Genomic DNA, 13,370 nt, shown 5'->3' on the forward strand with positions numbered 1-13,370 from the left:
AAGAATTGACTTAATTGAGGAAAATGTGAATTTTGATTTCAGCTTTTCTCTACAGTAAATGGAAAAAAAAATATTGCGCCTTTATTTTGAAATTCTTTATTTTGGATTACACTGGAAGTTAAACCGTTTTCTATGTCCACGCGGTTCTCTTGACTGGCATTCACTGTTATTGTTTTCGTCAATTGTGTTGTGGAGAATGGTAAAATAAATAAAAATAATAATTTAACATTTACTTTGAAATCAGGATATGTATCGTTTACTATATAACTCTAGTATAATCACTATTTAATGTTCTTGAGCCTTACTGTGATAACGATTGGAATCCGCCAAATAACGTTAGCTAATTACCCCTTTCGTTTAACATATCTAGGTGGCTAGATAAAACTAGAATGCAAGTTTGTATAACCTTCTATAAATAAATCATGCCCATTGCTAGACAACCAGCTAACCGGCTATCTCATTTTGATCTGTTTGCACGGTTTTCTTTTCCCAGGCAGTTACTTTGCACACAGACCTGGGAGATGTGAAAATTGAGCTTTTCTGCGAAAAGACTCCCAAGACGTGCGAGGTGAGGGTCATGTATGGGCTGTTATTCAAAGTATGTTTCTTTGTACAGTATCTGTAACATCCAATTTTGCAGAATTTCCTCGCCTTGTGTGCCAGCGGATTCTACAATGGCTGCATTTTTCACCGGAACATCAAAGGCTTCATGGTGCAAACGGGGGACCCCACAGGTAATGCAAATTCGCTAAGTTAAGTCGTCACACTTTATTTTGTGTTAAAAGCAATTTGCGTCCAGGTTGAGTTTCCTCTGACATTTGAATGCACTTTTCATTCGGAACTACGACGTTTGATAACTGTTTTGCTGTGTGTGGTATCGTTAGCTTATTGTATGAAGAGGGGGGACAGATGTATGGCAGGTTATGATGTGTACATTGCATGATGGGGGTTAACTGGGTCGGTAGATACAGCAAGCAGGTATGGGCATTTTATGAAATTGGACTTTAAATGCACCATGGAGATGTTATGTTTGTAGGTGATCAAGTTAAACTTTAGGTTATAGGTTTACTTTTGCCATTTTGGTTAATAGAGTAAACATGCTATGGTTACTCTTTTGCCATTTTGGTTAATAGAGTAAACATGCTATGGTTACCAGTAATTCAGTTGCCTTTTCAGTTACACAGTGCCTTCCTAAGGTAGCGGTAGAGTGAATTTTTTTGTTTTTGCTATAGACATTGCGGTCCGTAAATATTTGGACAGTGGTGCCATTTCACTGTGATTCATGAACAACACCAGTTGCTGGGTGTCTTCTCTGGTGATGCTCTGCCAGGCATCTATTGCAGCCTTTTTTAGCTCATGCTTGTTTCGGGGCTAGTCCCCTTTTCTCTTCAGCATATGAAAGGCATGCTCAGCTGGGTTCAGATGGGGTGATTGAATTGGCCACTCAAGAACTGACCGTTTTTTGGCTTTGAAAAACTCCTTTGTTGCTTTAGTGTATTTGGAACATGAGCAGATACGATGTGTCTATACACTTCAGAATTCATTTTGCTGCTATCATCAGCAGAAACTGAGCAATCAGCAGAAGCAGAAGATAAGTGAGCCTGTACCTTCTGCAGCCATACTTGCCCAGACCATAACACCCCCACCACCGTGTTTCACAGATGAGGTGGTATGCTTTGGATCTTGGGCAGTTGCTTCTCTCCTCCATACTTTCCATACTTACTTGCCATCACTCTGATGTAAGTTACTGTTCATCTCATCTGTCCACAAGACCTTTTTCCAGAACTGTGGTTGCTCTTTTAAGTACTTCTTGGCGAACTGTGGCCTGGTCATCCTGTTTTTGTATGCCTAACCAGTGGTTTGCATCTTTCTGTGTAGCCACTGTATTTCTGTTCATGAAGTCTTCTGCAGACAGTGGTCATTGAGAAAGCCACACCTTAACTCCTGAAGAGTGTTTCTCAGTCAGACAGGGGTTTTTTATTATGGAGAGAATTATTCTGTCATCAGCTGTGGAGGTCTTCCTTGGCCCGCCAGTCCCTTTGCAATTACTGAGTTCACCAACGCTCTCTTTCTTCTTTATGATGTTCCAAACAGTTGATCCAATAGCAATCAGAAGCCTAGAATCAAGACTAGATACTGAAGGCTTTCTTATACCTGCACCAAGGAAGTGATTGAATGCACTATTGATAAACAGCTGAGAAGTCAAATTACTTTCGGTCCGCTAAAATGGAGCGAGTATGTAGCAGAGGATGTAATTCCTACGCGGATCACCCGATCTAAATATGCAGTCTGCACTTTTACCTCATTGTTCCATTTCAAATCCACTGTGCTGGGGCACAGAGGCAAAAGAACGGAAATTGTACCACTGTCCAAATACTTACGGACAACCTCAAGCTAAATTTAAAGGCTGATGACTAAATAAGAAGCATTTAGTAATTGTGCGATTCATAATCCAAATAGTCAAATATTAGTTTCAGTAATCGATAGATTATTTGACTGTCAAAATAGTCGTTAGTTGCATCCAGTTGGAATCAAGCATTCACCCAGACCTTTGTATAATGGGGAATAAGAAGTTAAACATATTTTCACATTTCATGTCCTTCAACACTTTCATGGGCTCTTTTAGAATATTAAATCTTATAGTTATTGGTTCCTATACAACATACGGAGAATCCGCCCCTTTCTCACCCCCTACTCGACCCAGCTCCTGGTCCAAGCGATGGTTCTGTCCCGCCTGGACTACTGCAATTCCCTCTTGGCTGGCCTCCCAGCGTCTGCCATCAGACCCCTCCAACTCATCCAGAATGCAGCAGCTCGTCTGGTCTTCAACCTTCCCAAATACTCACACGTCACCCCCCTGCTTACTTCCCTCCACTGGCTGCCTGTCATGGCTCGCATCAAATTCAAAACATTGGTGCTAGCCTTCCAAGCAGTTAAAGGGTCTTCCCCAGCTTATCTGCAAAAAATCATCAGACCCTACACCCCTGCCAGACCTCTTCGTTCAGCCTCCACAGGCCGCTTGGCACCTCCCCCTCTCAGAACCTCCACCTCACGCTCACGACTACTGTCTGTTCTGGCTCCACGGTGGTGGAACGAACTCCCCGTTGAGGTCAGAACTATAGAATCCCTCCCCACCTTCAAGCGCAAGCTGAAGACACACCTCTTCAAACAGCACCTCTCCCCATCCCTCCCTACCTCCCTGTGAACCTTAATTGTTGTCTCTGTGACTTGTGTATCAGTATTTTAGTTGGCTAGGTAAGCAGTGTTTGGATAGTTAACTTTGGTGACTTTTGCTCTGTTTGTTTGTTTGTTCAAAAAAAAAAAAAAAAAAAATGGCCCTTGTCCTTATCTTTGTTGTACAGGTAGCAGTTGAAATTGTACTTACCTCTAGGGTCTTTCAGCGAACTTATCCCTGGTTATGGGTATGCACTTTGTTGTACGTCGCTCTGGATAAGAGCGTCTGCCAAATGCCAATAATGTAATGTAATGTAATGTAACATGCCACCTTTGCATTGTATTTATCTTACTTTTCTCAATTACTGAAAATAAAGGCAGAACACAGAATAAGATTTATTTATATGGCTACCGCTTGGGTAGTCATACCTGCTGAACCAGGTCTAGAGATTTGTGCAGCTGGCACCATTTTGTGCAGCTGGTTCCTGTTGCTTGGACACTGGAATTACTGTTGGTTGGTAAAACAATGCAATTATCAACTGTTGCCCCTGCTTTGGCCATGTGAAAGAAATAGTATGGCTATTGCATTTGTATTGAATTTGGTCTGTTTGTCATGCTTTGGGAACATTTTCATGTCTTCCATCTCCAGTACAGCACCATGTTTTTACATTTCCTAATGTACATAAAGATCTTCTCTATTATGCAGTTTACCCAGAATGGCCTCAAGATGGTTGTCTCAAAACATGTTGACCTTTTGTACATGTGCATCACTTATGCATGCTTATACTATACACCCATGCAGTGTACAATACAAATGAATGTGACAAATTACAGTGACCAGTCAAACCCAAGAGATTTTCAAGATTATTCTTCACTCTGTAAACTACTTCTCAGATGAGTTTGAATATATGAATATAATCTTCAGAAATACTGTAGTTTATCTTCTATTACATACAGTACAGGTAAAACCCTAGTTTGGTCTGGCTTCTTTTGTAAGTTGAACAGTATTTTCATAATTAAATATTATTCTGTCCTTCAAAGTTAGGAGTTTTGTCTTTGTACGTTCTTATGACAGGCTTCTTACTAATAACAAAATGTATTTCTACATTTAGGTACAGGAAAAGGAGGGACAAGTGTCTGGGGCAGAAAATTTGACGATGAATTCAATGAACATCTTAAGGCAAGTATGTCTCTGGGGCACTGCGTTTAAAAATACATCTGCTGGAAGAAGATGCTCAATAACAATTTAAGATGGCATAAGAGGCACATATTTATTGTGTAATAAAATCTAGATATTGTGCTGAAGCATTCAAAATGGAAAATGGCTTTTGCTGAAAGTTTTACAGTGCATCCGGAAAGTATTCACAGCGCTTCACTTTTCCCACATTTTGTTATGTTACAGCCTTATTCCAAAATGGAATAAATTCATTTTTGTCCTCATAATTCTACACACAACACCCCATAATGACAACATGAAAGAAGTTTTTTTATTTTTTTATTTTTTTTATTATTATTTTTTTGCAAATTTATTAAAAATAAAAAGCTAAGAAATCACATGTACATAAGTATTCACAGCCTTTGCTCAATTATTTGTTGATGCACCTCAAGTCTTTTTGAATATGATGCCACAAGCTTGGCAAACCTATCTTTGGGCAGTTTTGCCCATTCCTTTTTGCAGCACCTCTCAAGCTCCATTAGGTTGGATGGGGAGCGTCGGTGCACAGCCATTTTCAGATCTCTCCAGAGATGTTCAATCGGATTCAAGTCTGGGCTCTGGCTGGGCCACTCAAGGACATTCACAGAGTTGTCCTGAAGCCACTCCTTTGATATCTTGGCTGTGTGCTTAGGGTCGTTATCCTGCTGAAAGATGAACCGTCGCCCCAGTCTGAGGTCAAGAGTGCTCTGGAGCAGGTTTTCATCCAGGAAATACCTGTCTTTCATCCAGTTCCTGCCGCTGAAAAACATCCCCACAGCATGATGCTTCCACCACCATGCTTCACTGTAGGGATGGTATTGGCCGGGTGATGAGCGGTGCCTGGTTTCCTCCAAACATGACGCCTGGCATTCACGCCAAAGAGTTCAATCTGTGTCTCATCAGACCAGAGAATTTTGTTTCTCATGGTCTGAGAGTCTTTCAGGTACCTTTTGGCAAACTCCAGGCGGGCTGCCATGTGCCTTTTACTAAGGAGTGGCTTCCGTCTGGCCACTCTACCATACAGGCCTGATTGGTGGATTGCTGCAGAGATGGTTGTCCTTCTGGAAGGTTCTCCTCTCCCCACAGAGGAACGCTGGAGCTCTAACAGAGTGACCATCGGGTTCTTGGTCACCTCCCTGACTAAGGCCCTTCTCCCCCGATTGCTCAGTTTAGACGGGCGGCCAGCTCTAGGAAGAGTCCTGGTGGTTCTGAACTTCTTCCATTTACAGATGATGGAGGCCACTGTGCTCATTGGGACCTTCAAAGCAGCAGAAATTTTTCTGTACCCTTCCCCAGATTTGTGCCTCGAGACAATCCTGTCTCGGAGGTCTACAGACAATTCCTTTTGACTTCATGCTTGGTTTGTGCTCCGACATGCACTGTCAACTGTGGGACCTTATATAGACAGGTGTGTGCCTTTCCAAATCATGTCCAATCAACTGAATTTACCACAGGTGGACTCCAATTAAGCTGTAGAAACATCTCAAGGTTCAGTGGAAACAGGATGCACCTGAGCTCAATTTTGAGCTTCATGGCAAAGGCTGTGAATACTTATGTACATGTGATTTCTTAGTTTTTTATTTTTAATAAATTTGCAAAAATTTCAAAAATACCTCTTTTATGTTGTCATTAGTGTGTAGTGTGTAGAATTCTGAGGAAAAAAATGCATTTATTCCATTTTGGAATAAGGCTGTAACATAACAAAATGTGGGAAAAGTGAAGCGCTGTGAATACTTTCCGGATGCACTGTATGTAATGAAAAAATAGATATAAATACATTTTCTTTTTGATACTTTTTATCATTGGCACTTTTTAGGCGATGAATTAAACATTGTAGGGAGGACAACTGAAAATTTTATTTCCGGAAATCATGATTATTGTGTTTCAAATATCAGTTTAACCGGAAATTAACGTGTTGTGGACAGTCATTGTTATTATGTGGAAGTTTCATGTGATAAACTGCTAGTCTAAAACTTTCCACTTTTTCTCCCTAATGAAGTCCTTTGTTGTGTTGGCAGTGTGTTTTGGGTCATTGCCTTGCTGCATGATGAAGTTCCTCCCAATTAGTTTGGACACATTTCTCGATAAGTTGGCAGACCAAATCTTTTTATAGATTTCTGAATTCATTCTGCTGCTACCATCATGAGTTACATCATCAATAAAGATTAGTGAGCCCACTGCAGAAGCAGCCATGCAAGCCCAAGCCATGACACTTCCTCCACCTTGCTTCACAAATAAGCTTGTATGTTTTGGATCATGAGCAGATCCCTTCTTTCTCCACACTTCGGCCTTTCCATCACTTTGGCAGGTTAATCTTGGTCTCATCAGTCCATAAAACTTTGTTCCAGAACTTTTGTGGCTTATCTCTGTACTTCTTTGCAAATTGTAATGTTGCCTTCTGATTCTTATTACTGGGCCTTTCTGTGTGGAGTTTGCATGTTCACCCCGTGTCTGTGTGGAGTTTGCATGTTCACCCTGTGTCTGTGTGGAGTTTGCATGTTCTCCCCGTGTCTGTGTGGAGTTTGCCTGTTCTCCCCTTGTCTCTGTGGCATTTGTATGTTCTCCCCTTATCTCTGTGGCGTTTGTATGTTCCTTCCGTGTCTGTTTTGAGTTTGCATGTTCTCCCTTATCTGTGTGGAGTTTGTATGTTCTCCCTGTGTCTGTGTGGAGTTTGCATGTTCTCCCCGTGTCTGTGTGGAGTTTGCCTGTTCTCTCTGTGTCTGTGTGGAGTTTGCCTGTTCTCTCTGTGTCTGTGTGGAGTTTGCCTGTTCTCTCTGTGTCTGTGTGGAGTTTGCATGTTCTCCCTTATCTGTGTGGAGTTTGTATGTTCTCCCTGTGTCTGTGGAGTTTGTATGTTCTCCCAGTGTCTGTGGGTTTTCTCCAGGTACTCTGGTTTCCTCCCACAGTACAAAGACATGCACATTAGGCGACTACTTAGGGGGGCATTAACAGGGCATTGCTGCAGAAGAGCATGCGTTCTGTCAACTTACCATGCATAAATAAAGGTTAAATGGCCTCTATATTGCTGCTCTCCAATTGGGGAAAAAATAAACTTCCAAATTAAACTTTTTTATGGCGTCACCATAACACTGATATCTCCTCATAAAAATCAAGACGAAGATATCAATATTTTCTAAATTGATATTTTTATGCTCAGCCAAGCCTCCTACATTACATGGATATCAAACTTTCTGCATTAGACAGAGTTTTCTGAAACTTCATAATTGTGTATAAAAGTGTATGGTCTCCCCAAAATACCTGTCTTTTTGCGTCACATCCATAATGCAAGCTATTTGTCACATTCTTTCTGGCTTGACGATATTTTTTATTTTATATATTTTTTAAATGCTTAATTTTGTTGAGGTACGAAAGGCTTCTTTCTGGCAAGCCTGCCATGTGTGTCTTTGTTGTTTAAAGTACATTGTATTGTTGTCCTGTGAACAGCTAGACCTGTTACAGCTACTCTTTTTTTGCAGCTCTTTTGCAGTGATGTGTGGGTTCTTCTGAGCATTTCTCACCAGGTCTCAGGCCACCCTATCTGAACAGTTTGTTAGTCTTCCAGACCCTGCATTGACTTCAACTGTTCCATTCGTCTTTTATTTTCTAATAATGTTTCTGCAGTTGGATACTTTAGAAGGCATAGAGTTACTTCAGAAATCACCTATGTCTGGGCCTTAGTAATCATCTTTTTAAAAAGTAACAAAGAATAATACAAAAGGGTTCCCAAACTTTTGCACTGGGCCCTTTTCCTTTTTTATGATTTATAAACCGTAAAAAATGAAAATAAAAAGCAATCTTGCTTTAAAATTAGCAGAAAGGTCTCATGTTTAACTGCATCTGTTCACCAAGATATTAATTGTAAAAGGCTTTTTGACCAGAGATGCCCAAATTTTTTATTATCATTCTGTGTGTTTCAACAGCATAATGTTCGAGGCGTGGTTTCCATGGCAAACAATGGCCCCAACACCAATGCTTCCCAGTTTTTCTTCACCTATGGCAAGCAGCCCCATCTGGATATGAAATACACTGTTTTTGGAAAGTAAGTAATCAAGATTATTCAAATGTCTAACGCAGTTCAACTCCTGCGGGCTGCAGGATGCAGGTATTCTCTCCTACCGTGTGCTACACCACCTGATTGAATTCATTATTTTACCTCTTTGGTTCAGATAATAAGCAAATTGGTGAAATCGTGTGGCGGATGGTAAGAGCAAATACCTGCAGACACTGTGGCCCACAGGATGTGGAATGTTGTTCATATGCAAATCTGAAAAATGACAAAATTGACCTTGTATGTCCTTTTAGGATTATAGATGGCTTGGAGACGCTTGATGAACTGGAGAAACTCCCTGTTAACGAGAAGACGTTTCGGCCTTTGACTGATGTCCACATAAAGGACGTGACCCTCCATGCCAACCCATTTGCTGGCTAGACTAGAAAACATGTTTCTGCAAGGACGGTCCAGCATTTGGAGTGAAGGAATAACATTCCAAATATAATGCCAAAAATGTATTACAAAAAATAATAATAATAATAATTTTAATAAAATATTACTATTATATATGTTCCTAACTTTGAAAGTGACATGTTCTTGGTATTTTACTGTGGTATCTTAACAACACAATCACATTGAGGTAACGGAGCCAGTTGTGAGGGAAATACCTTGATTTACACAGGGTGCCACTTATGTGGGGAATATACCTCTGTGTACTTACACTAGGCTCCACTTATGTGGGGAATATACGTCAGGCGGGCGTCATCATTATCAGCGAATATTCCCTCTAAATGTTTTGAACGGAGCTCACTATAAAAGCCGATGAGAAGAGCCGATCGGATAACGCAAAATATGTCCGACATTTCTCTGCACGTTGCGAAAGAAGCTCGCTAAAATTGCTGCACTGGTCTGGTAGTTCTACAAGGTGTCCAAAAAAGACAATGGAATTGCAGTATGCAACAACGACATTTTAATACCACAAACCTCATTAGACAGTTAAACATCATTATCATGTCAAAGAATACAGCATATATGAAAAGCAAGCCGGCGCAAAGTCAGTAAAGCGAGTTAACCCTTTAGCATCAGTTGTCTGTCACTTAGTTGTCACTCGCTGAAGCAGCACGAGCCCACCTCTGGGTGGATGGCGAGAGTCCTTTCAGCACAGCGGCGAAGGTTGTAGATAAACAGGAACTGTCTTACAAAGACTAGCTTTTATTTCTAAAGAAAAACTTGGCATGGTGCCAATCCATATGGAAGTCACAGGGGGAAAGGCATAGGCTAGAACTGGCAGAGGAACAAGGGAGCCAACCAACTATTTACAGAACAGCCTCAAAATTGGTTCTGCCAGTGTATTTAAGTTCCTTATGTGGTATATAGTCAGCTCCAATGAATATATTAGTATTACAGATGGTATTATTGTGACTATTTTTCTGATCTTCTCCACATTCCGTGCCCGTTTAGTGACTCGGACACAAGATTTGATTTTGGCAGGAACATGACGAATATGCACATGGCTAGAATGTAGAAAGTGATAAGCATATGGAGTACTAATATCAGAGAGCTTGCTGCTTTGTTTCAGAGAATGCACCATGCTCCATGCTGTATGTACTAAAGAGTGCCTTATCACAGCACTCCTTCTGAACTCTTATTTATTCATTTTCCTCGACACATGTAAAGCCAATTTTGTTTCAGTAAACATCCGGTTGCATTTAAAGCTATTCCTCCCCCTCTTCTTAACCCTAAACCGCTAAGATCCGGTTTAAAAATACCAAAGTAGTCTTTTAAGAACACATGTTGTTAATGACATAGTTTAAGCATTGATCTTAAATTATTACCAAGTGAATGCAAGTTCAAGTGTTGTGGCATGGCTGTAATAAACATTAAAACAATAAAAACATGACCACAGGGAGTGAGAGCAACATCTGGCGTTAGCTTGTCGTTACTGTTCTTAATGTCAGAATGCCAGGCTTTAGCTGGCTAGCTATTAGCCACATTGCAATTCTACAAAACTAGAGTTGCTAGCAAGGATACATTGCAAGATATGCATGAACGTTGTTGCCAAATATTTGTCTTCATTATACAGCTTGCTAGGTAAGATTGTGCTACAACATTGTCCCAACATACTCCATATTGGTCTTGCAAAGGCCATTAACACAAAGGTTAATTTCAATAAATCTTCAGAACAGCTAATGTGATAGTTTATCGCTTGCTAGGTTAGGTAATGTTAGCTACAATAGCTCTAATCAACCGTGTTCTCGTTAGGAGTAGTGTTATGAAAATATTTAGCTTCATAGAAACTGACATTTAACAATTTGTTTGACAATGTTTACAAGACTCCTCTTGCCCTCCTTCTTTTGGATCATAGAACGTGCTCAGTGTCTTGGACACATGCTTTTCAGATACAGTACAAAAACAAAAAAGGCCCATGCCCAGAAGTGGCCCAGAAGTGGCCCAAGGAGTTTTTAGAACAAATTTTAAAAAGTGCAGAAGCTGGCTATTGGGCAGAGGTGAACTCAGTGTTCGGACTGAGGATGTTTGTGTTTGTTTTACAATATTTTCAAGGTGAAATTCCTGCATAGCGGCGGCACGGGTAGCACTGCCGCCTCACAGCAAGGAGGTCCTGGGTTCGGCCGGGGCCTCTCTGTGCGGAGTTTGCATGTTCTCCCCATGTTCGCGTGGGTTTCCTCCGGGTACTCCGGTTTCCTCCCACAATCCAAAGACATGCAGGTTAGGCTGATTGGAGAGTCTAAATTGCCCGTGGGTATGAGTGTGTGAGTGAATGGTGTGTGCCCTGCGATGGACTGGCGACCTGTCCAGGGTGTATTCCTGCCTTTCACCAATGTATGCTGGGATAGGCTCCAGCGCCCTGCGACCCTGTTCAGGATAAGCGGGTTAAGATGATGGATGGATGGATGGAAACCCTGCATAGTATGGCAAAAATGTAAATGCATGTCTGTGATTGTGAAGTGCGATCATGTGTGAGACATTTTGTTAACCCTTGAAGTCAGTTTGTTTTCTATTGATTTATGATGGTAGGAAAACCTTAAATGACATTAAATTCATGCTACTCAACATCACATACGTTTTCTAGCCAGTTTGCTCTAGTTAAAACGTGCATATACACCAGTGTAAACTACCTAGGCCAACATATAAACCAATTGTATCCTCAAAGACAAAGTCGTTTCCAAATTTCTTATTTTATGAAGAATCTTGTTGCTTGGCAAGATGTTGGATTATACTGACGCCCCCCCCTGACAACTACCTAACACCTGCCATTCATTATTGAACGGCAGCACATTACTGTAGCTGGTTGTAACCAGTCCTCAGGCTGTTCTCTCCCTCTGTTCAGAAAAACATTACAGAACTGCATGACATGATCTCAGGTACCTTCCCCTGGTCCACTGTTGGGAAGGATACCAGGTCTGGTGTGCTGTTTATAGTGCAATATCCATAAAAGGTGTTCAAAACTAAAATGCTTACAGCCTTCCGAAAATGTTAATGAATAACTAACTGGAGTTAACTCAACTTGCTGAGAACTGGTTTTCACTAAACCCATTTGTAAAACAATGGCAATGACAGCTAGGCAATAGAGGTCATGCATAACCGTGGTCAAGTAGAAGACGTATGTAAGACATGCATGTAATCATACTCTTGAGTGTTTATGAAAGCTTTTTCCTAAACAACGTAGACCGTGCATAACAAAGCAGATCTCACCACTTATAATTTTTTAATAGATTTCTGAACATTAATTTTACGTCGATGCCAGTGTCTTTCATGTTATATTTCTGAGGGATTATTTACCCTCTTAAGCCACATTGTTAGAAATAGCTATGCATGCCAAGTATAAAAGTCCTATATTCACATTGTGCTTGTGCTATGTTGAAAACAACTGCATAAAAAAGGCAAACTTTTTATCAATGCAAATGAAATTCAGGACTGAAGGAAATCAATAGGTTGTTTCAATTCTTTTTTTTTTTTACCTTATTAACACAGTGCAGGTTTGGCTTGTTATCATATGCTCTGTCTTTGAACTCTGCATTAACTATCAAATTGTTAGTTCTAGTGGCCATAAGTCCATGCATTCACCAATTTTGATTCACCTCATGCTTTAACTTGATCTGGTAAATCATTTTGTAACCTCTGCAGTTGTTCGTAAGTACAATGTGAACATGGGACTTCTAAACTTCATGGTAAGAATAGCTATTACTGACATAATGTGGCTTGAGAAGATAAATAATCCCTCTAAACTTGAAAAGCACAATCAAGAAAAATGAACTGCATGTTAAAAGTCTGGGATTGTAATTGTGTTTGGAATGAAACCCAGCACACCCAGGGGTCCCCCGAACTGATGTTGAATACCCCTGAGTTACTAAAAAATGATATCAGTCAATAATCGTTTTATTTGAGGTTGTCTTAATGAAACATGGAGATAGTTCCCCTTCTGTACCAACTTTTAGGTGTTTAAACAATCATCTAGATAAGATGCAAGTCTACGGTCTTACAGTGAATAAAAGCTAAACATTTTCTATGGCTTACTGGTAAAGTGGTATTTTCCCACCTCATTTTATGATGGGCTTTGGGTCGCATCGTGCCATATGTATTTTAATGACTCTCCTGCTTCAAAAACTTCCATCATACAACTTGCAGGCTAAACATACAACTACAAAAACAGATTTCCATAAAAAGCACTCTGTGATTATATATTCAAGATGCATCAACTCTTGGTAAATGTGAGCAAACAAAATTTCCAGAAACAAGCCCACAAAATGAAAGACTTGCTTATTTTTCATTACAATTACGGTAAACATTCACTCCTCATCACAAGCCCCATGGTTGGTACAAATGGGCACTTGTCTTCAATTATCTAATGAATTATTGTGCTCATGATTAGCTTTGTGTAATTTAGAATGGGAGTCTTGAGACACTACAGTGGAAGTACCCCGTTATGGCTTGGTTAACATCCTCTGCAGTAAATTATTAGTGAAAGACGTTCATGAACAACAAATGTTC

At 40.4% G+C, this 13,370-nt stretch overlaps 1 protein-coding gene across 1 annotated transcript; it reads left to right on the forward strand.

Moving 5' to 3' along the window:
- The first annotated feature begins 62 nt into the window (after positions 1 to 62).
- On the forward strand, positions 63 to 8,938 carry ppil3 (peptidylprolyl isomerase (cyclophilin)-like 3). Its single transcript, XM_061259329.1, has 6 exons — positions 63 to 199; positions 494 to 568; positions 641 to 734; positions 4,287 to 4,354; positions 8,290 to 8,408; positions 8,672 to 8,938. The coding sequence occupies exons 1-6, from the start codon at positions 197 to 199 to the stop codon at positions 8,796 to 8,798; spliced, it is 486 nt and encodes a 161-aa protein (XP_061115313.1). The 5' UTR covers positions 63 to 196; the 3' UTR covers positions 8,799 to 8,938.
- The last annotated feature ends 4,432 nt before the right edge of the window (positions 8,939 to 13,370 follow it).

This window comes from Conger conger, chromosome 11 (genome assembly GCF_963514075.1).
Source record: "Conger conger chromosome 11, fConCon1.1, whole genome shotgun sequence".
Classification (NCBI taxonomy): domain Eukaryota; kingdom Metazoa; phylum Chordata; class Actinopteri; order Anguilliformes; family Congridae; genus Conger; species Conger conger.